The sequence below is a fragment of the Lissotriton vulgaris genome, unplaced genomic scaffold (genome assembly GCF_964263255.1).
Source record: "Lissotriton vulgaris unplaced genomic scaffold, aLisVul1.2 SCAFFOLD_2076, whole genome shotgun sequence".
In the NCBI taxonomy this organism is placed as follows: Eukaryota; Metazoa; Chordata; class Amphibia; order Caudata; family Salamandridae; genus Lissotriton; species Lissotriton vulgaris.
Genome location: NW_028249654.1, coordinates 133,841 through 157,547, shown reverse-complemented (window position 1 = coordinate 157,547; position 23,707 = coordinate 133,841). Strand labels below are relative to the sequence as shown.

The window sequence follows — 23,707 nt, the reverse complement described above, 5'->3', positions numbered from 1 at the left end:
GCATGTTGCTCTTTTAGCAAGTAGAATGTCTTTGAAAAGTGGGCGACACCTGCCAGATGAGGGTACATTTAAGGGTATGTATGCTGTGGAGTCATTGCAGACAATAGGCTTACTAGCTCTGCTTATATCTATCGCTTAGAGATTAAATAACTGGTTCCACTTGTCTTCCAGATCTAAAGCTTTGTATATTAAAAAAGTCCCTCGGTTTCGCTCACGCCCGGTCGCTGTGAAGTGTGTTGTGTTTCCCACAGTTTCACCTCTTGCCTGAAAAAGCACCTCACCTCCCGGCCTGGGAACGTGTTTATTCTCTCATCTCATGCGCACGCGCACTGCTGATCCAGAAATGAAAGGGCCCCACACCAGCGACAGACGCGCTCGGGTTTCAGCGAGTGGCAGGAAAGGTTGCCTTTCAAACCGGAAGAGCGAGATTTCGGAGTGTTTACCCGCGCGGCGTTCAGAAGTTAGGCCAGCCAGGGCCTGCACATCAGGTGCGCTGCAGTTGCACCATATGAAGTAAACTTTAAAAAAAACAGAAAAGCAGAAACCCGTGCCACAAGACTGAAATATTCCGAAGTAGCTTGGCCAAAAGGCAAAATAGGAGATTTCTGAAATGTGTGTAGCTCTTTTTTTCACTGATTGGGGACAGCTGTGATTTGAATGAAAATATAGAAGGGCTGGTACTTTCCATTAAATGTATTGCAGCAGAGCTGAAATGTGCAGGTACTCTTGCGTTCAGATTAAAGAAGTGCAGGTACTCAGTACTGGACAGTTCCTGTCCATTTAAGGCACTTGGGTGCAGGCTGTTACAAGACCTGCAAGTCCGCTGGCCCGATTCACTGACATACTATAGTAGCCAGTTTGCTACACAGGGCACAAGTTCTAAAAAGAGAAGTGGGGGGACGCTGTCACCGGAAGTGACATCACGACAGGAAGTGATGTCACGAAAGGTGCGCTCCAAGTGGTCCCAGAGAGGCCAAAGAGTGAAGTCCACCTGTTTGGCAGTGGGGACGGCGTCCACCTGGTAAAATAAGTGGGGGACGCCATCCACCTGCGTGGGCCCCCGACTCGAGCCCTGTTGCTACAGCAGGGTACCTCCTAAGCATGGAGCGAATTTTACAGCTTTCTTGGATTCACAAAAAAATCAAAAAGCACCCCTGAGAAACTGCAACGATCTTAGCTTCCCAGGAGTTTTTGAGGTGATATTTATCCAACTGACTCCAAGACTCGCACCATGAATGTGCAACGGCTAGAGCACATTAGATTATCAAATAAAAGGGTCTCCTGAAGCTGAACGTGCTCAAATTTGATCTGACCTTGAAACACAGTTTGTTGCAGTTGATTAACACATCCCTCTCCATGACAATCACAAATGGGTTCTTGTTGGTAATCCTTGCTTTTAGTGCAAATGTGTCTGTAGGCACTGTGCCACTGAACGTGAAAATCCACATATCATTGTCTTCAGGGACACCTTAAGGATTTTGGCCAAACGTATTTTGGGGGACCCTGTTTGAGGCAGTTCTGACTTTATCATGCAACCTCAGCTCTTTCATTGCCCTCTTTGGCCAGGTCACTGACAGAGCACAGGCACACATCTTCAAATTCTACATGTGTTTACATTTAGTATTCAAGGATATTGATGTGTTTGTTCAATATTGCAACACAGCAGCAGCTCACTAATATTATTGCAAATAATCTTGTGACAGGCCCATTTCTCATATATGAGGTTCTGATTGAATCTAAAATAAACTTTTTATGGGTGTTGTATGAGACATAAACACAATATTTCTCTGCAAAATGTCTGCAATAGACTCTCACACATCACCCACATTAAAAATACATTAAAAGATAACTGTATTTAAAACAATTATTCAAGGTCATCAGGGCAAAACTCTCCACAGAACAGAGCTGCCTCTATCAGGGGGGGCCCTGAAAGGCTGGGGCCCTGGGCCAGAGCTCACTTTGCCCATGCCTTAAAACGTCTCTGGTTGTCTTGCAGATTAGGGTGGCATAATAGTCATTCTCAAGCTCACAAGTTGTACGCTGCAAAATGGTGACAATCTGAAATGGTTGCGTGACAGAACTATGCATGCGATTGCTGCGCATGCCTTAACAATGAAATAAACGTTGTTAAGGCATATATGACAAAGACATATGAGTAGTTAATACTTATCAGGTAGCGTATCCCCCAACCCCTGCCCCCTGCCCTGAGTCCTAAAAAAGTTCCCTGAACCCTGGCCCTGTCATGAGCCCTGAAACAGCCTTCCAAGCCCCTGCCCTGAGACCTAAAACTACCCCCTCCCTCCAGAAAACCAACCCCTTCCCCCTAAAAATGTATCTGCCCTTCCATCCCCCTAAAAAGTCCATCCCTGCCCCCACCCTGAGTCCTTAAAAAGTCCCCCAAGCCCCCACCCTGAGGCTGAAAACTACCCCCTCCCCCAAGCCCTAAACACCACCTGACCCCCCAGAGCTCTGAAAATGACTCTGACCCCGCTGAGCCCTAAAAACTTCCTGACCCCCCTGAGCTCTAAAAACTTCTAATCCTCCCTAAGCCCTAAAAACAACCCGACCTTCCTGAGCCCTAAATCTACCCCAACTGCCCCTGAGCCCAAAAAACGTAACTGACCGCCTCAGCCCTGAAAACAACCGGTGCACCCTGAGTCCTAAAACGACCCCAACCGCCCCTGACCCAAAAAACTTCCTAACCCCCAAGTCCTGAAAACAATCCCGGCCCCCAGCCCTTAAAACTTCTCCCAACCCTTAAAAACCCACCCCACGTACTTCACTGCGTTCCTACCGATCCTGCCTCTTCCTTCTTCTTTTTCATCCCGCCTATTCCAGCAGTTAGACCACGCACTGCATTAACCACGCATATGCATGATTTAGGCATATGCATGGTTGGGCAAGCGTGGTTGCGCTTGCATTGTTCGGACTAGGGTGACCAACCGTCCGTAAATTTCACAGACAGTCCGTAATTTCGGCCGTCTGTCCATTGTCCGTGAAGGATTCTTTAACGGACGCCATTTGTCCGTAATTTCAACCGGGCACGGTCGCACATCCCTAAAGCAGGCACAAGTTCCACTCACCTCCCTTCTTGACTTGACATGACGCATTCAGGGCTGTTTGCATCTGAATAGATGCCCCTGCTCTTGAAGCTGCAGCCCCCACCCCTAACACCTCCAACCCTTCATGAGCTGTTAAGAGGTGCTTGAAGGTGGCTGAGAGGGAGGGGCTGCAGCTTCAGGAGCAGGGACATCTATTGAGATGCAAATAGCCCTGAATGCGTCTTGTATCTGCAATTTGTGTGAGACATTCCCTTTCTGCCCAGGGCCCCAAACATCCTACAACCGGTATGGATTACACCGAGGCAGCACGTGGTTCTCATCACAGCACAGAGCTTAATAACTGTCACAAAATTGTAAACAAACCTCGATTCTGCAAACATGCAGTCTTTAATGTAATAAAGAAAAGAAATGGCACAATCGCACCCACACTGTTTAACAAAGTAAGGAGGACAATCAGTTAAATCAGTTCTCTCGGAGTATCTCCTTTAAGTACTGTACATCACAGTGGGGGCTGGTAAAAGTAACATTTTGGAAAGAGAGACTGACTTCTCATTATCTTGTCCAGGAGGGGGTGAGGAGCCCTATCCCACCCTGGAAGAGACCAAGATGATACTAGGATACTGCATGCTCACCCCTGTGCCCACCCTGGTGGATCCTGGTCCCCCTCCTTCCCACCCCCTCCCACCAGTGATGGCTCCTGTTCCTCCCCCTCCCCCCCACCAGTGGTGGATCCTGTCTCTGCCCTGGGTGGCTTCTGTCCCAGTCCAGGAATGGCTTCTGCAGCTCAAAAAGGCTCAGCTCAAAATGAATATGAAAAGGTGGGCGAGTGAGTAAGTGAAGGGTTGGGTGGATGGCTGGATGAATTAGTGAAAGGGTGCATGGATGAATGAAAGATTGAATATAGGGATAATAAAAGAGGATGGATGGATTGATGAGTGAGTGGTGGAAGGATGGAAGGGAGAAAAGGTAAATAGCTGGATGTATGGGTGGAAGGGCAGCTGGATGGGTAAAAGGGTGGAAGGATGAGTAAAAAGGTGGGTGAGTGGGTGGGTGGGTGGATGGATGAGTGAAATTATGGATGGATTGATGAATTGATAAGTGCAAGGGTGAATGGATGGACAGATGAGTGAAAGGGTGGATGTAAGGATGGATGAGTGAGTGAAAGGGAGGGTAGATGGACTAAAGAATGAATAGATGAGTGAAGGAGTAAAAGGATAAATGGATGAGAGAAAGGATGGATGAGTGATAGGGTCAATGGATGGATTCATGAGTGGATGAGTAGATGGATAAGTGGGTGGATGGAAGGATGGAAGGAAGGATTGCTAAGTGAAAGGGACGATGGAGAGAGAAAGAGAGGATGGTGGATGACTGAAAGGGTGGATGTGTGGAAGGCTGAGTGACTGGGTGGATGGATGAGTAAGAGAAAGGATGGCTGGATGGGTGAAAGGGTAAATGGCTGGATGGATGAGTGAATGGTTGGATGGGTAGAAGAGTGGATGGATGAGTGTACATATGGCTAGGGTGAAAGGGTGGATGGATGGATAAAGGATGGATGAAGGGATGGATGAGTGAAAGGATAGATGGAAGGATACATGATGGATAGGTTTGCAAATGGTTGAATATGTTTGGATATGGCTGGGCTTACTTATATACCATTGCGCGACCTCTGATGTGTCTGTAAAACTTATCCAATTGTCCTGAAGTTTTGTCCTGAATTTTGACCTCCTGTCCTGAATTTGTGTCCTGAATTTTGACCCTTTGTCCTGAATTTTTACACTCACCGTCCTGAATTTGCACCATTGCCAGTTGGTCACCCTAGTTCGGACATGCATGGCTACGACTGCATTGTTCCAACTGTTTCACACTGACACATGCTTTGTTATGTTATCATTTATTTGTAGAGCACTCATATGAGAATACTTCTTTGTGCTTTAGGAAGATGCGACCCTAATGCCTACCAGTGTCTGTGGTAAAAGGATGGAAGATACTCAATTATTAAAAAGACAGGTTTTCAGCTGCAGTCTAAAACATAGTAGATTTGTTCATGCCCGTGAACTTGAAGAGTTCAATAGTTTCGCCACTGCTGTAGAAGAAGCATGGCTGTTAGAAGTGACCTATTTACATCTTGTTCTGTTGCAGAACGGGGCAGGGCGACTGACGCTGGAGGCTGGGGATCATGGTTTGATCCCTGGCTCCGGCAGCAGGGGTCTGCCCAGCACCATGTGACTCTGGGCAATAGCTCGCTTAATCTTCCCAGCCGCCCCCAGCACCTAGATACCTCTTCGGGGGTTATTTGTGCGCTATACAAGTACTGGATTTTACTCCAAACAGGCATGATGGCTTAGTGTTCATGCTCAATTTCACAACTTCTATGTTGTACCTCGGTTGGCATAAACACATGATGACAAATATGTCACTATCAGTTACAGTTACAGTTGTATCTGCCGTTGGCAGTGTCATTCACAGCTGCCATTTTGCAGGGGTTTAACAACCAATGGCATCTTGCATACCCGAGGCACCACCTTGCCCATGGATCATGTTATCCAATTTCATTCAAGCAAAGTTGTTTCCAGGACACAAGAGAGCATAGCAACTACAATTGGTGCATTCATCAGCACAGGCCTCATCTGACCTGGGGACAATATATGGGGAGGTCAGCACTGGCTGCATTCACTGCTCTCAACCATGTGGCATAGTGAGAAGCTAATTCTCTTAGCTGTTAAAACAACAAATAAAAGGCTCAGTAGCAAGACCTCTTAAGTGTACTCAACCATATGTGGCACGCGCTGCCGGTTCGCCAAAGGCAAGCCCGTCTGCGCATGGACCATGTCCAGCGTCGGGAATCCTGGATCTCCTGCCACCCCATGCTATACTGTCTTTGAGCTCTGGCCTAGCAACAACAACTGCCAAACCTTGCCCTAATCTACTGTAGGTCCTTTCGCCTGCTGGCACTGCCACTTCGACTGCAACACCAAAGCACCTGCATGCACAACAGCCACCACCAAGCCGACCTCAACCACCCCAGAAAATCTTCACTGCCTCCTGCTCGACACAAGATGTCTCTGCAAACATACCACCCTGATCTGAGACACCTTCTCCTCTGTCACCCCGCCGTCATCTTTCAAACAGAGACTTTGATCAACCCCACACACAACAGTGCCTCAGCAAATCCTGACGGCTACAAGATAAGACAACAAGGCCGCATCAACAAGCACAGAGGTGAAATCAGCATAATCCACAAGGAAATAATCTATTGCACCACCAGCGCTGATGAGCGACCCCGATCATGGAATATCTCAACCTCAAACTCCACACCAACGGGAAAACCAACATCAGAGGCAGCCTTGTCTACAGACCTCAAGGACCCGACCCCAGTTTTTGCGATGCCATTCCCAACTTCAATGCCCCAATCTCCATTGACTCCAAGAACGACATCTTCCTCTGGGACCACAATTTCCACCTTGACAACCCAATGACACCAACATCGCCAACCTACTCAAAAGCATGTACACCCTCGGCCTCACTCAACTCGTTACCAACCCCATGCATATAGCAGTACACACCCTCAACCCCGTCTTCACGCCCAGTTATTACAGCCACTTCAGCGAATTCACCTGGATAGGCAACACCATCCTCCACTTCACCATCCTAGGCCCCCCAAGCACCACCATCAATCTGCCTAGCTTGCACCTCTCACCAAAACTGGAACAAAGTCTTGGAGAGCCAATCGACAAACACCCTCAACTCCTCCCCCGTACACCTCAACCAACCTAGAACAGGCTGTCAAAAACGTCTCTAACTGGATCACTGATTGCACAGACAGAGTTGCCCCCCTCAATCCCACTGAACCGAAGAGATCCTCTAAACAAGCCAGCTGGTACACCACAGAACTAAGAACCACCAAACACAACTGCAAGCAACTCCAAAGAAGGTGGTGCTCTAGCAAAAACTTCACAGGCAGAACTGCCTTCAAAACATTGCTTAACCAATACCACGAACTCCTGAAAAGGAGTGCCCTTGCCAAATGCATGAGGCTGCAGTAAAGATCTATTCAACATCGTCAGAGAGTTCTCCAGCCCGTCAACCTCCAGAAACATCATCACTCCTCCCAGGAACTCTGCAGAACCCTGGTGGACTTCTTCCATGACAGGATTTCCAACATCTACAAAAACGAGCCCCAACCCACCACTGCCGACATCCTCAGCCTCATCTCTCAAACAGATACTAACCCCGACTGCCTACTACCCACCTGGAACTAGTTCACCACACAATACTCCACCTCCATCATAAACTCTGTCCATCCAGGAGCACCCACGGCCCCCTTGCTCCCACCCTATATTCAACCTTGGGAGGAAGCTGATCAGCAACAAACTCACCACCATCTCAAAGACTGCATCACCACAGACTCCTTCCCCAATTAATGGAAACATATCTAAGTCAAATTCCTTCTCAAGAAACCTTCTGCCAACCCCAGCAAACTCCAGAACTACTGTCCCATATCTCTGCTTCCCTTTCCTGCCAAGGTCCACAAAAAAACTATCAACCACCAACTCATGGAACACTTTGAGAACAACAATCTTCTGGACATATCCCAGTCAGGGTTTTTCACAAACCACAGCACCAAAGCCGCTCTCATCACACCCACAAATGACACCAGAGCCCTCCTAACCAAGGAGAATCTGTGACTTTGATCCTTCTCGACCACACCACAGCATATCCCACCAGGCCCCACCACACCGGAATTCAATGAGATGTCCTCAGATGGATCGCCTCCTTCCTCACCGGAAGAACCAAGAGAATTCTCCTTCTTCCCTTCACCTCTGAACACAAGAGCATCAGCTGCTGCATCCCTTAAGGCTCATCCCTCAGCCCCATCCTGTTCAACACCTACATGGCCCATGGCGACCATCGTCAAATCCCAAAGACTTAACACCACATCCTATGCCAACACCCAGCTCATGCCCCCACTAACAGAAGACCACTCCAACAGGAGGGCCAACCTCCACAGGTGCATGACGTATGTCGCTGACTGGATGAAAGACAACTGCCTGAAACTAAACACAGATAAAACGGAAGTACTGATCTTCTGAAACAACTCCTCCCCTTGGAATGTTTCCTGTTGGTATTCCAAACTAGGACCTTCACTCATGCTGACAGACCATGCCCGCGACCTCGGCATCAAACTGGACAGGAAGTTCACCATGAAAAACCAGATGCTGCTTCCTCACACTCTGCATGCGCCACATTATCTTCAAATGGCTCTCAACACCAGACACACCATCATCCAAGCCCTAGTCACCAGCCCACTGGACTACAGCAACACATTCTATGCAGGAATTACTTCACACCTACTGAAGAGACTACAGACCATACAGTTCTCGGTGGCCAGACTCGTCCTCGAATTCCCAAGTGGGCCCACATCATCACCCATCCCAGGAAGCTCCACAGGCTCTCCATTCAATAGAGATGTCACTTCAAGACGCTGATCCACCTATACAAAGCCCTGCACAACCAAGGATTAACATAAATCAACCATTGACTGAACCTCCACCAACCCTCCAGTCACCTACACTCCACCTCCCTTCACCTCATACATTCGTAAAAGCTACAGTAGACTTCGTTCCGTCTCCTAAGTTGTGGTCAAGTCCTGGATCGAGCCGCCCCTTCACCTCTGGACCTCAGCCGTTCTGCTTGAATTTAGGAAAGGATTCAAGACCTGACTGAGTCCCATCTCTGCAGCAGGATTCTCAGCGCCTGAATATCCTCGCGGGTGAGGTAACTTTCTTAGGTTCTGTTTTCTGCATTTAACTACTGTGCATTCATACCTGCCACTGACCATACTGCGGACACAGAGCTGGTCTCCTTTACTGGCTAAAAATTAACTGTGCCTTCACCGGCTCAGCATCCTTGCGCAGAGTGCATCTAGGCACCACAAATTGTGAGTGAGCACGCAAAGTTATTTGTATCGCTTAAAGTGCCGGCAGAGCAATGGTAGTTTAGTTTGCTTTCAACCTTCCAACCGGACCCAGTGAGCAAACATAGTACCCAATATACTTATAACTATTAGAAAACCTGTATGTGCAAATTGCACACACACACCAGTTAGAGACCTGTTCAGCATTTTTGCGATACGACTGACGTAAATTTCAATCGCATCTCAAAATGCCTCAGACTGTCACAAAACCTGCATAATGAATATTCATGAGACAGGAGGCTATTTGTGACTGCTGCGACTAGAAGTGAATGCCTACAGCAGACAACCATCTCTGCATCCCTGAATTTGCATTACAAAACAGATTTGTTTTTAAAGGAGCCAATGTCCTTTAAAGAAAGAGTGTAGAGGAAAACTGAGGACCGCAGAAACTATATACCGGCTTTCCCGAGCATCATGAATTCAACCTGTCCCCACAACTGATTTTTGCCTTGAAAAAGCCCACGGCCAATAGGCCACTAGGGCGTAACCTGTGTCGGCTGTTCTTTTTCCGCAAAAAATAAAAACCACGCACGTGAAACTTTCAAAGAACGTTTGAATTTTCTTTTTGAACTTTCGTTGACAAATCGCAAGGGCACTATTCCTCAGTTTTCCTCTACACTTACCCTTACAATGGCTCTTGGGTGAAGCCTTTCGCAAGGAATGTGCCACAACACAATTGGGCCCTGACATTTGCAGCACCTAAGCCCAGAGACTTCCACCCAAACAGTTACCCATAACCTTTAAAGAAACAGGCGCTGCTTTTTAAATAAAAAGTTTTCTCTTTGGGAAGAAATTGGGAGCTGAGGGTGGGGGCATTCATCAGTACTCTAGAGTCTTGTAGTCTCACCCCGAGGCTGCCTGACATGATTCACAAATGGGGACATCTTCCTCTTTCCGAGTCTGATACCACCCTGACTTGGGTTTGTGATCACAAAACATGGATGCATTCCATTATGACTCACAATTATGAAGGGGCTCACAAAAGTGGTGTGGTACATCACAAAATACTTGCAGTCTCAAACCTAATGGTTTGGCGAAACACAGGGTGTGTGACTGCAAAAATGTTTCACCCATAATTCTTATCAAAGGGGCCGATTCACAGAACTAACTTAAGACAAAATCCTAAAAATACTACTTTTGGTTTTCTCAGAAGGCATTTAGTAGTAGTAGTAAAGTTAGGATTTTGTCTTAAGGGGGACTTAAGACAAACTTAAGACAGACTTAAGACAGACTTAAGACAAAATCCTAACTTAAGTCTGTCTTAAGTCTGTCTTAAAGTTTGTCTTAAGTCAAACTTAAGAAAAAATCCTAACTTTACTACTACTAAATGCCTTCTGTGAATACCAAAAGTAGTAAGTTTAGGATTTTTTCTTAAGTTAGTTCTGTGAACCGGGCCCAAAATTAAAGTTGTTGCGACCACCTATGCTAAGTAAGTGTTGCAAGCTGCACCAACTCCTTGGGTTTGGAAGGGCACATGACGCATCCCTGCAGGTTTTTTACAAACGTAGTTCACAAATCATATCACAACAATTGTGAGGGCTGGCCCATGTGCAAATCAGAATTTAGAATGACTTTTGAAGCTTCTGAATTATGTTTTCAGAATTTTTGATGAACACCAAGGCAGTGTTCAGAAATCAGAATGTCTATTTGATTGCCTTGCACCTCCTTGTGTTGCAACTCGTTGAATACAACAGACAACAGCGCACATTGAATTCGAGGTTAAAAAACAAGAATTCAGCAGTCAGGGGGTCATTGATGACATGCATCTCATCATCGTTGCCGCTATATATTGCTTGCTCTACAGAATAATGTCACAACATAGACGTTGTTCTGGGAAGAAAAAGGATTTGTTCTGATAAACAGGCTGGGACTTCTATCCTTAGTTTGGCGACCCAGAATAAGACTCAGGACCAAAGACCCAGGTCACATTCTACAACGCCATGAGCAATGACAAAGATATTCTAAACATGAGTCCTTGCGACACCATGACAAATAACAAATACCATCAATAAAGTGAATGAAGGAAACAAACAACGTCAAATAAATACAATAAATTGCCTATAGAAATTGTTCTTACAGCTGACAGTAGAGCACAGATCATAGGACCCGGAGATCCCAGTCTGGACCGTGCACCTCAAACCCAAACGAGATACTGACAAGTCAACAAACTGGCTATGGGTAATGGTCATGTTTTATTAGAAAGCAGGTAAAACACAGCATAATATGAACATCAGAAAGTGTACAGTGAGATAAACACAACACACAGCTAGCATTGATAACTACATCGTTAAAAAACACTAGTACAACTCAGTAAGAGAATGAATACATTCCTAGGACCTAAGTCAAGCAAACAAATTATTTACAACAGGTCCTCCAAAGAGAACACCCCAACACCAAGGTCTTGGCAATCCTTCATCCCACATGGACCACACAGGTGCAACCACCTGTATCTCTAAGGGGTGGTCCCTACTCACTGTGATCTTGTCTGCGTCCCTTAGTCTGGCTCCTCCAACCCCAGGCTGTCATAGCGGCTACAAGTAGTGTGACCAGGAGCCATAGCCCTATGCGTTAAAAAGGTGAACCATGAGCCCAAGCCTCCAAGCTGGTGTGTACATCCTCAAATCAGGATTTCTGCCTTCCGCCCTCAGTGCTCCTCTAAGACGTTTGAGATGGAGGGCCCCTCTGCCATTGAGAAGCAGTCTTGGAGGTAGATTTCTTGCCACAAAGGCAACCAGGGCATTGCGGTCCATCGCCCACCCCACCACAGAACAGAGATTGAGCAAACACCCAAATGTTGTAAATGAACAGTTCTGTCCCTACATCAGATAAATGCAACCTATCCTGGTGAAACCTGATCAATTTGTGAGGGATATTCTACAAGTACCCTGGGCCTGGGCACAATTTCAACATCTCAGAGTTGAGCCACCTGACAGACATGTTGATGATCCTAGACCGAATGTTCCTACCTCAATTGCAATGCGGTATTATGTGGGACCAAGCGTTGACCACATCTGGGATGACCGACCTAGCCAAACAAACTCCTTTAAAATGGCCTTCCTGAGGCTTTTGTGAACCAATTTAAACAAGCCATTACCATCTAAGTGCACAATGAGAAGATCTAGGAGTCCCGCACGACTCCTCGTCTCGGCTAACCGTTGAAGCTGTGAAATCTGGAGACCCCTGACACTGCACCACCTGAAGCAAATATCTTTCAGCAGTTCCAGCTCTGGCCTATGGAGCAGTTGCAACTGGTATGCCACAAATGAAGCCCCACACCACAGTGGAAGGCATTCTACTAAAAGAGATTAAAAGAGAAAGCACGAAAAAAAAACCCACATGACCATTGTTACATGAACAACGGAAACCTCTACTGCAAATCTGGACGTATACAATGCTTGAAACGAGATGATAACCACCTACCTATTCGATTGACTTCTAACTGGGATAGACCTGCTTTTGCCACAAAAGTTGCTAAACCTATCCTGAAAGAATGTGAAGAGTAACCTGTGGGATTTTACCCCAATGGCCTTAAGGGCACAGGTCAAGACTGCTGCAAACTGAAAGCCGAGAGGCAATTTCCCATTCAAATCATGAATAGTGCTGAGGTACTACAATTGGGCTGGAGAGAGAAGTAAGTCGTCATACGCGTCACCGGGCAGATAGAAGAATCATGGGCGGCCCTGCGCTCTATGGGGGCCCCCTTTCCCTTCTGGGTCAGTTTTAGATCTCCATAGCCAAATAGTAAGCTTATCTTGCGCTAAGCAAGTTTCCAATCACTGCAAATCCCCTGCATAATCTTATTTAGAAGACTCAACCAACTATCTAACTCTGAAGGCACTGCAGAAGGCAACTGTGAATTTGATTGAGAACAATGCCACTCCATACAGCGAGCTGCACACCCTGCACAGGTTACCTAAAACGACTCCCAGAAGAGGTCTCCTACCATCTTTAATGATGCCTCTTAATCTTACCCATCCAAACAATGCTTATTTCACCAAAAAACAGTTGTGAACATCACTTAAACCTCTGAGCTTTACAAAAAAAGCCAGTGGCTGCAACGTGTACTCTAGCGTAGGATATTGGCCTGCCCTGATTGCTTAAGGCCCTGAGGAAAAGACAAATGGCAGTAGTGTTAAATGTGTCAGAAATGTTCCGCCCCTGTAAAAAGGGACCTTTAATGTAGAAAACATCTCTCATAAGACACCCAGATTGCGCTTTAGTGAGGAAGGCAACCACTAAATATGGTAAGGCAGGACTCCAATCTTCCACAGATATTGCGGGAACTCTGTCATCTTCTCAGTCGTCTGGGGATGAAAAATCAGAACTTTCTGCAACTTGGAGTGAGACAAGGCCTCAGCAGCGCAATTCCCAGGCATATGTTTAGCTTTAAATAAAAAGTTTAATATCAAGCATAACAAGACTAAATGCTTCAACAACCTCAGAACCAACTTGCAAAGCCCCTTGTCTATTATTAGCCTCAAACACTGCCATGTTGTCAGACCATGAATTAACACTTCTGTTCCTGAACACCTCAGCCCATATGGCCACTGCCACCACAATAGGGAACTATTCCAAGAAGGCCACATTCCTTGTGACCGCACTGTCCTGCCAAGAAGAAGGCCAGTCCCTCCTGCACCACTCTGCCCCAGTATATCTCCGAAGCCCACACTAGTCAGTCAAAAGACGGAGTGTCTGATTGGATATCTGCCAAATAGGCTAAACTACAGAGCAATTGAATTGCCTCAGAAACCTGCTCCAAATTTGTAAGTCCTCTTTCACCTTGGCCTGAAGTTTAGTGGGGTGATGCTTCTGTGTGAGGCCAGTCACTGCTCTGGCAATTGATGTGGAAAAGGGACGAGCCATGGGGATGATCCTCAATTAGAAATGTAATTGGCCAAACAGCGCCTGGAGCTGATGCAGAGTCACCTTTCTAAGTTCCAACGTTGTCTCACTAGACAGACAGATGGTGCGTACCTTATCAGGCGGGATGCAGTATTCTCCTGCCACAGTATTTTTTCTCAATACCTAGAAAGGTGATACATGTGGAGAGGCCAACTGTTGTGTCAGTCCCTGAATAATGATATCAGACACTCCAAAGCCCAATTGCCTACCTTTGAACCCGGCAAGCCCATGACCAGGAAGACATATAAGTAATGGATGACGTATTGGGGCCCCGTTCACCTTTCCACCTTCTCCGCACCCTACACCTCCCTCCCCTGTGGTGTACCTCAGGGCTCTGCACTTTCCCCTCTTCTTTTTAATTTATACCTCCAACCCTTGTTAGCCTCCCTTCACAACTCCCCGGTCAAGATTTTCAACTATGCGGACGATCTCCAGTTAATCTTTCCTATAGATTCCCTCCCTTCCTCCCGTATGAACTTCCAGTCCACCATGCTGACCATTGCGGAGTGGATGTACCACAGCCACTTAAAGCTGAACCCTACCAAAACTGAGCTCGTTCTGGTAGGAGGCCCCAATCATCCATGGAATTCCACCTTCTGGCCAACATCTCTGGGGACTGCACCTACTCCTGTGAGCTCAGTCAAAAGCCTGGGGGTGATCATCTCAGAAGATCTATCCATGAGACCGCAAATCAACGCGGTCACCTCTGCCTGTTTTTTCCACCTCAGGCGGATCCGCAAGATCAGCAGGTTTCTCACCAAAGAAGCCCTGATCCAAGTTGTTATTGCGCTTATCACCTCTAGGCTCGATTATGCCAACATTTTGTATGCAGGAATCCCTGCATGTCACCTCCACCGACTGCAGCTGGTGCAAAATCAGGCCGCCCGCCTGATCTTCCGCCAGCCTAAACATCAGCACGTCACTCCCCTCCTCCGTAGTCTACATTGGCTCCCTGTCTCTAAACGCTGCACCTTCAAATTGGCATGCACAACCTATAAGGCCCTCTCGGATGCAGCCCCTGCGTTCATCTCTTCGGTCCTATCCCGTCACCTCCCTTCTAGAGCCCTTCGCTCAGCATCACAAAATCTCCTCGTCGTTCCCAAATTTAAAAGGAAAAAGCACGGTGGCCTGAGCTTTTCTGTCCTGGCTCCTTCCACCTGGAACTCGATGCCACTTTCCCTCCGTCTCTGCCAAAATTATGACTGTTTCCGCAGACTGTTGAAAACTCTGCTCTTCCAATCCGCATATGAATAACCCTCTCACTCTGGATCACGTTATTTGTCATTGAGCGCCAAGAAACCTACGGTGATAGTGCGCGTTACAAATAATTTTAACGTAACGTAACGTTTAACGTAACGTTTTCTTTGTGAATATCCATTACAACAGCAAATTGAACTGTTCGAAATAGGTGCAAGAAACCACACAGCCCCTTGGCATACATTTTTCATAATAGTAGTGGTCCCAAAATGGAATCCCAACAGGTGACAATCATCCGTGTGTCCTGGGAGGAGAGTAAAGGCAGATTCAATATCAGTTTTGGCCAACATTGCTCCAAGGCCTTGCTTCTAAACAATGGACAATGCCAGGTCCCCCGAGGAATACCTGACCAAAGACGATGAAGGCATCATTAACCAAGGACCCCTTTGGGGCAGAGAGGTAATGAATGAACCTGAACTGCCCGGCTCTTTTTTGGGCACTACGCCCAGGGCAAAGAAAACAAGGTCTTCCAAAGTGGGTGACAAAAATGGGCCAGTGATTCTTCCCAATGCGTCTGTTACTACTGCTTGCTGCATGTGAGCTGAAACTAAATTTCCACAGTCAGGGAAGAGAGTTACAACCTGTGCAGGGATCCAGAAGATGGTGGAAAATCCAAAGTACCACATTTTCACTGTCTCTCTGTTGGGGGACAAATTAGGCCAGTGAAGCAACGTGCCAATCCGGACTGGAGCAGGTAAGGGGTGGTTAGTTTAAAAGCTTCGCAATCTTTTTTCCTTTCTCCGGCTCAAAGGTAGCTTGAGGGGAGTTGTATTATTAACTCTTTCAAGCCAAACAGTGACTTTGGTCCGGTCCCACCCCAGCTCTAAGCATGGGCGAATTTTGCGAATCTCGCGTTCGCGAATTTTGCGGATTTGCGAACTCGCAATCCGCAAAATCCGCGAATTCTTGCGAATTTGCGGATTTTTTTTTTTTTGTGTTCGCAAGGATTTCTGCCAGTTCGCGAGGGTTTCGTACCAGTTCGCAATTGCGAACTTACATTTCGTCGCGCAACGGTCGCGAATTATGTTGTTTCTACGTCTGGTTCATCATCACAGGTTCCCAGCACCCTCTGTTTCACCACTGCAACCCTCTGTTACATCAATGCCACCCTCTGGTTCATCATTACTGTAGATTATGGGGGGGAAAAGCAAGCACACCAGCCCTGCTTCAACTGAGATGAATTAATTTGGGGTTAGTTTATTAATGTGTCACTGTTTTAAAATTCCAGTCTGGCACCTGCTTCCTTATCTGTAATTTTGCTTTCTGTTGCAGTGCATTTTTTTTCCCCAGGACCTTCTTTGTGGCCTACTTGTAGCTATTGTATGAGCCTGCTGTGAGGGTCAGAGCAGGGTCATACAATTGTTGCAACTAGCAACTGAATTCTGGAGGGGCCCCAGTCAGGAAGCACTACCGGGAATTGTTACTAATGATGAGTTTGAACTCTTGCCCCTGCCGAGTGCTTTCACTTTTGAAAAACTCGTTTTTCTGCAATTTCGCGGGGTTCGCGGGGTGCGAACACGCGCCAGATCGGATTCGGAAGCCGCAAATTCGTGCGAATATGCAATTTGGTTTTTTTGCGGCGTGTTAGTTGGCAAGGTTTTGTGCGTTTTTGCGAGCCGCTCGTAGCGCAAGACGCGAAGTTACCCTCGCGGTCGTTCAAGGGCGCAGCCATCTTGTTTGCCTGACGTATTTCCGTTTCCGGGCGCGAAGTGTAATCTCGCAAAGTCCGCGGCTTGCCAGTACAGTCTCGCGCGTGTTCGCAAGGAAAATCTCGCGCGAACTTACCCGCGCGGTCGTGAACGGGCGCGGCCATCTTGTTTCTCATTCATTGCTATGGTTCTGGGCATGGTCTTTGTATCCTCTGTCAATCTCTGCCATCCTTTGCTTGTTTGAAGTTTTTTTTAATCTATTTTACTTATTATCTATCCCTCTATTTTTCTAGCCCTATATTTTTGTGTTTACTGCTACTTTTGGTTAATTTTAAACTACTTTTGTAAACTCTTTTCTTTTCTTCTCTTCCCTATTCTATTTTCTTTATTCCTTTCCGCCCAGACCATGGTGAAGGGAGCCGGGAAGCATCCCGAGAAGGGGAAGGGTCCCGCACCCCGTGTCCGGCTCCCGTGCGGGCGTTTGAGGGGGGAGCTAGTGATGCCACGGGAGATCTTTACCCCGGAGGAGGTGGCCCAACTCATTTTTTATGTTCAGCGCCGCCTCCCCAGGACCATCATGGGAGGCGGCAAGATCAGTGCCGGGTACGGGGCCCGGGAGCGCCGGAAGCGGTGGGAGAAGGTGTGCCAGGCCATTTACCACCACTCTCGGGTCTGGCGCACCTACAACCAGGCCACCCACCGCTGGACGGATGTCCTGACCCGTGAGCGAGATCTGCTCGACCTCCTTGGCCTTGAGATCCCCGGGCTTGGTGAGTAGTAGTAGCTATGTCTTTACTACTATGTTTTCTCCTGCTGTGTTATTATATTGCAAATTTTTGTTTTTTACCAAGAGCAATAATGCTGCTCATTACATTGTAGGTACATTTTATTTCAAAATCTTCTGTGCATTTCAGGTACACTGCTCTCCTTCTCAGTAGTGTTGCTACTATGCTTATTTGTTTTAGATTTTGTGTTCATTTCATTGGCCTGTGAAATTATGTATGAGTGTAGTTGAAAGAACTGCGCAATGCTACACACTAAGGTTCAGATTTTTAATTACCGGCGCATCCCTGCAAAGTTGCAGGGATGCGCCAGTAATTGTGCGTCACGCCACCATCACCCATGGTGCGCCGTATTTACAATGCTATTTACAACAAGGGGTGGTGAGGGACAGAGTCTCTGAATTAAACAGAAAGCTCTCACCCAGTCAAGAGATCAGGGCTAGATCCAACACCGTTTTTTAGCTCACTGCACCATCCCAGTTTCAGAACCTGGCTGTATGCAAATTAGTCTGTTCCTGTCCCAGTGCATGATGGGAACAGGGCAAACCAAACTACAAAAGCCAATTCTTAGACTGGGAAGGAAACAAGCTCCCGGGGACCGGTTTCTGGCATTACAGCCGTCTTCGGCCCGGTTTGCTTGAATCCTGATGGTGCAATGAGCAAGGGTCTCACATCTGAGAATACCCTTCCACGCTTAGGGTGGACAAAAATATTTACAACAAGGGGTGGTGAGGGACAGAGTCTCTGAATTAAACAGAAAGCTCTCACCCAGTCAAGAGATCAGGGCTAGATCCAACACCGTTTTTTAGCTCACTGCACCATCCCAGTTTCAGAACCTGGCTGTATGCAAATTAGTCTGTTCCTGTCCCAGTGCATGATGGGAACAGGGCAAACCAAACTACAAAAGCCAATTCTTAGACTGGGAAGGAAACAAGCTCCGGGGACCGGTTTCTGGCATTACAGCCGTCTTCGGCCCGGTTTGCTTGAATCCTGATGGTGCAATGAGCACTGGGTAAGAGTGGTCTGTTTAACTCAGACACTCTGTTCATCACCACCCCCTTTTCTAAATCGTTTTTGGCCACTATAGGTGTGGCAGGGTATACTCAGACATGAGTCCCTTTCTCACTGCTCCATCAGGATTCAAGCAAGCCGGGCCGAAGAAGGCTGAAATGCCAGAAACCGGTCCCCGGTAGCTTGTCTCCTTTCTGGTGAAGAATTGGCTTGGTAGTTTAGTCTGCCCTGTTCCCATGATGCACTGGGCCAGGGACAGACTGATTTGCATATAGCCAGGTTCTGAGCTGGGATGGGGCAGTGAGATAAATAACGGTGATGGATCAAGCCCTGATCTTTGGACTGGGTAAGAGTGGTCTGTTTAACTCAGACACTCTGTTCATCACCACCCCCTTTTCTAAATCGTTTTTGGCCACTATAGGTGTGGCAGGGTATACTCAGACATGAGTCCCTTTCTCACTGCTCCATCAGGATTCAAGCAAGCCGGGCCGAAGAAGGCTGAAATGCCAGAAACCGGTCCCCGGTAGCTTGTCTCCTTTCTGGTGAAGAATTGGCTTGGTAGTTTAGTCTGCCCTGTTCCCATGATGCACTGGGCCAGGGACAGACTGATTTGCATATAGCCAGGTTCTGAGCTGGGATGGGGCAGTGAGATAAATAACGGTGATGGATCAAGCCCTGATCTTTGGACTGGGTAAGAGTGGTCTGTTTAACTCAGACACTCTGTTCATCACCACCCCCTTTTCTAAATCGTATTTACAATGCGGCGCGCCATGGGCCCAAAACGTCACCAAAGCGTTACGCATCTGTGCCGTAAAGGTGGCGCATTGCTGGAGTTGCGTCGCAACGATGGTGCAGCTCCATCAATTCTCTGGGGTGCCCTATCTCCCCAATGCTGCGTCAAGCCGTACGTCTGCTTCAAGCAGGCGCAGGGTTTGAGTCACGCATCATTGTCCTCAAAGTGACTGATTGAAATCTTGTAGATTTCCCTCAGCCACTTTTAGGATGCGTTCCTGCGCAGGAACGCCCTCCCTTGCGCCGGAACACCCCTATTGGCGCAGGGCTTTACAACGTGATGCATCTCCCAGATGCGTCACGTTGTTAATATACGCCGCACCATTGCGCCTCTTTTGTGCTGTCGCTGCGTCACAAAAGTCACGCAACAATGGAGCAAAAGAGCCGCAAGGGCCTTATAAATCAGCCCCTACAGACTCAAGTCCAGTCCTTCCTTTGTACACATGGCGATAAGAAGAAATAGTGGTGGTGGATTAATAGTTTGAGTATTTTAATGACTGGTGAATGTAGTAGGAAACTTTAGTGTTGTCGCTGATCTTCAATCACGATGGACTTTGGCTGTCACTTTGCGTGCTGCGGACTGCTGCCTGCCAATCCTAGGCAAACCTTTTTAGTACTTTGTTTAGTGAGTTACATAGGGTAGTTTCCAATTCGACGGTCCGCAAATCAAGCAATACTAAAGTAATGACGTAGTCGACCACATGAGATTGGTCAATAATATATCCCGTGGAGTCGTTCCCTATTTGCTATTTCGCAAAAATATTTTGTTACTTTGTTAGTTCTTTTTTAAATGTTTGATTTGGTTGAGAAATATCATCCATGTTTTCTGTTTTTCTTTCTTTCATGTTGTACATCAGCTTCCCCCAGGGGCAAGAGGAGGACACAGGAGGAGGAGGAGGAGGGTGCTGTTGTCGATGCAGGCCAGGACCGGGCAGTCGAGGGCTCCTTTGCTGGCCCCAGTAAGTTTTAATTTTAATATAGAGTACTTATTTTTTCCTAGCGTTCCTCATTCGATTTTTTCTAAATCGTCTTTGATCTTCTTGTAGACAGGATCTAAATTCTTATCCTGCCTCGACTATGACTCCCTGTGGTATTACTAGATTATTCTTATTAGTCTGTCTGTGTAGCTAACTAAGATTGCACATTTGGCATTTCCATTGGACTCCCATTCTAGTCAGCAATAGCTCTATGCACTGAGTGTAGTCCTCTGGGATTGTCCATAATGTCTTTTCAAGTATTCTAAATGTTTATGCTTTGACCATTGCCAACAATAAAAAGGTGAATGACCACCACCAAGAAATAATAAGATACTACTTTACTTTTGGTTTGGATAGGAGGACAATCCATTCTACTACTGTTGCAGGGACAAATCTGCACAAACAGAACTATGGACACTAAATAATGCATCGCTTAGCTTATCAATTATAATAGGTGCTGTAACTGTTAGACTTTCCACATACCTCAGTGATAACAGACTTTGTAGTTGAACCCCCAATCTCCTTACTGACTAGATAGTGTGGCAGAGTCATTTAGCTCCCAAAGTCACCGATGGCAGAGGCACGGACTCATGCTTGCAAAAATTCGAAAACCTTTAGCTCATCCACTCTAGTCTGGAGGACCAAAAACCACAGAGTCTATTTAAGTTTAAAAGCTTTATTAAAAGTAAACACATTTATTAAATTCAAGTTTGTCATAAAAGTGAACGTGTAACTGAAAATGGAAAAGTGCTTAGTGCTGACGATTAATTGGACACATTTCTTGTGGTCGAGCCGAGCTCTCACCTGGTTTGAACTTGATCCTGCTCGTGTTCTTAGAAGTCAAGGTTCTGTCTGTTAGGAGAAAAAGTGGTGCGTGTTAAAAAGTAAAAAGCAAACATTCATCAGTTGTGCCAAAAAGTGCAGCAAGACAACAGCCTTCCCTGGAAAAAGGGACATTTTTACTCTAGAGTACACAGTCAAAAATTATTAAATTGTACACTTTTTTTCACATTTCTTTCTTCCTCCTAGACCAAATATTATATAGTAGTGAGTGGTGTATTCTAACATTATTAAATGTACTTTGTAGGTGGAACATCTGGAGACGGGGCCAGCGCGGAGGTGGTGGCATTGGACGAGGAGGACAACTCTGGGGAGGAGGCGGTGCAAGTGCCGGAAAAGGACATGCCTGTGAGGGTTCAAACGGTGGTGGCGGGCAGAGGTAAGCTATACATTCCTTAGTCATTGAGATTGAAGACTGCAGAGTGTGCTTTCTGCACGGGTGTATTATAAAAAAAGCAGGTAGTAGCCTCCTCTAAATGTACTTCGACTTAGCTGTGAAGTTTTTGGCGAGAAGAATCCCAATCAGATCTGAGGTGAACTTGATGGATGGGATGAACGAAAAGCGAAAGAAGGGTGTAAGTAAGTGTGGAAGCACGAGAAATGTAATGATGACTGGCAAAGAAGAATGATATGTGTTTGCTTGGTCCCCGAGGTGGCTGGGAAGGTAAGAAAATGGTATGGTGCATGGCTGGGTGAATGATGAAGCAAGGATGGGTGGAAGGAGAACAGCCTGGGTGGGTGAGACAGAAACTGTATGTGTGCAATATACTTTGAATGGATGGATGCCTGGATCATTCATGGTACTATCTGACTCTTAGATAGCATATGTGAATCTAGAGAGAGTAGACGGTCACTGGATGAACTAAGTGTTACTTTGAAGAGCATGTAACACCGCACCCGCACGTCCGTTCCAGTGTAGGAAAGGCAAGGAAAAGAAGTTGTAACGTTGTCCAAAGACTACCATGAATAGTAGCAGTAGTTTGTATTGCAACTGCAAGCACAGCATATATCCAGTTATTACGGTGGACACTCCCTACCTCCCTTAATAACTTTAGTTTAGTAGTAGTACGTCATTCATGTGTGGGGGTATCACTGTGTTCACTCAATAATAAGCAAAGCACCTAAAGTCATCCCATATGTCATCAAATACATCCCATGTGAAGTGATAGATAATCAGATAATTTAGCTTCTTCATTTTCCTTTTCTAATACTCATTTGCACTGTAGGGTGAAAGCTAAATTAATTAAGCAGTAGCCCTTTTAACAGAGTATTCTCAGTGCCACCCGTAATAGAAAAGTAAGAGCTTCACCACCTGCATGTACTGGACCGGTACAGTAACGCAAGTCTGTCTCACTCACCATGGTGTGCGTCTGTTTTTCTCGGGTGCAAGTTCACTGCGCTGGCATTATGCCGGCTTGCATAAGATAACGTACCAATTTTCCTAAACAAGAGAGAAGAAGAAGAATAAGAGTGGTGTACTGTCATAGTCGACTGTAATAGAAGTCCATAGTGCTCGTAGAATTTGTTCCTTAAACTCCCACTAATGTTAGAGCAAGGATGAAGAAGTCGGAGGTTACATAGATACTGTCCTCAATAGTTATGCACTGTGCTTTCAATTTGCTACTTGTACTGTGACAACTTTCTGCTCAATCATTTTGTGTTAATCTTAAGGAGCATTGGTTACAGACTATGTCTTTCTTTTTTCATGTAGTTGCTCCTTCCAAATCCAAGACACCATCAAGGAGGAAGGAGCTGGCTCGAATGGCCCGGCAACGGAGGCTGGATGCCACTGTTGCTGAATATCGGCGGCTGGTGGCCCTGGAGGAGGAGGAGACGCAGTCTGGAACAACAACAACGTCCACTGGGACAGCTGCATCCTCCTCCGTGCGGGCTGCCAGCCAGCGCAGTGCTCCAGCGGTACGGAGCCGGGCTACCAAAGCCAAACACCACCGCCCAGCAGCAAAGAAAGCAGCTGCCCCTCACAGGATTTGCAAGGCACACCGGCGCCGCTTATCCCTCAGACTGTCCTACCTGGAGCAGGAGGTCCATAATTATAAGAACGTGGTGGAGGGCCTCCGCTTCGAACTTGCCACCCTCCGCAAGGAGCATGATGCCCTGGCTGCTAATTCCAACAGCACCCTGCCATAGTGTCCCTTGCCCCTTTTTTAGAGACTTTTGGGGGGTGGGAATTGGGAGTTGTGATTTTTGGGGACTTTTGAAGGACAATCGTTGGGGTTAGGGAGGGTCTTGCGGGAGATTCTTTTGTTAGGGCTATAAAAATATACTTTTTGAAACTTTATCTGACCATACCTGTTTTTTACTGCTTTTGAGTCTGGTGGGTGGGGGTTTAACATAACAGTAAGTTTGTTTTCCTGAATAGTCCTAGGACTTTAGTAGTACTACCGTCAATCAAATCTCTCGTCTCTCCTAATACTCCATTATACTACCTCCAACCAAACGC

The 23,707-nt window shown here is 46.7% G+C and overlaps 1 protein-coding gene across 1 annotated transcript; it reads left to right on the top strand.

Annotated features, from left to right (window-relative positions):
- Positions 1-6,348: 6,348 nt before the first annotated feature.
- On the top strand, positions 6,349-23,394 carry LOC147663505 (uncharacterized). The gene is made up of 4 exons (XM_086950403.1): positions 6,349-6,568; positions 20,287-20,388; positions 21,494-21,625; positions 22,958-23,394. The coding sequence occupies exons 1-4, from the start codon at positions 6,349-6,351 to the stop codon at positions 23,392-23,394; spliced, it is 891 nt and encodes a 296-aa protein (XP_086806529.1).
- The last annotated feature ends 313 nt before the right edge of the window (positions 23,395-23,707 follow it).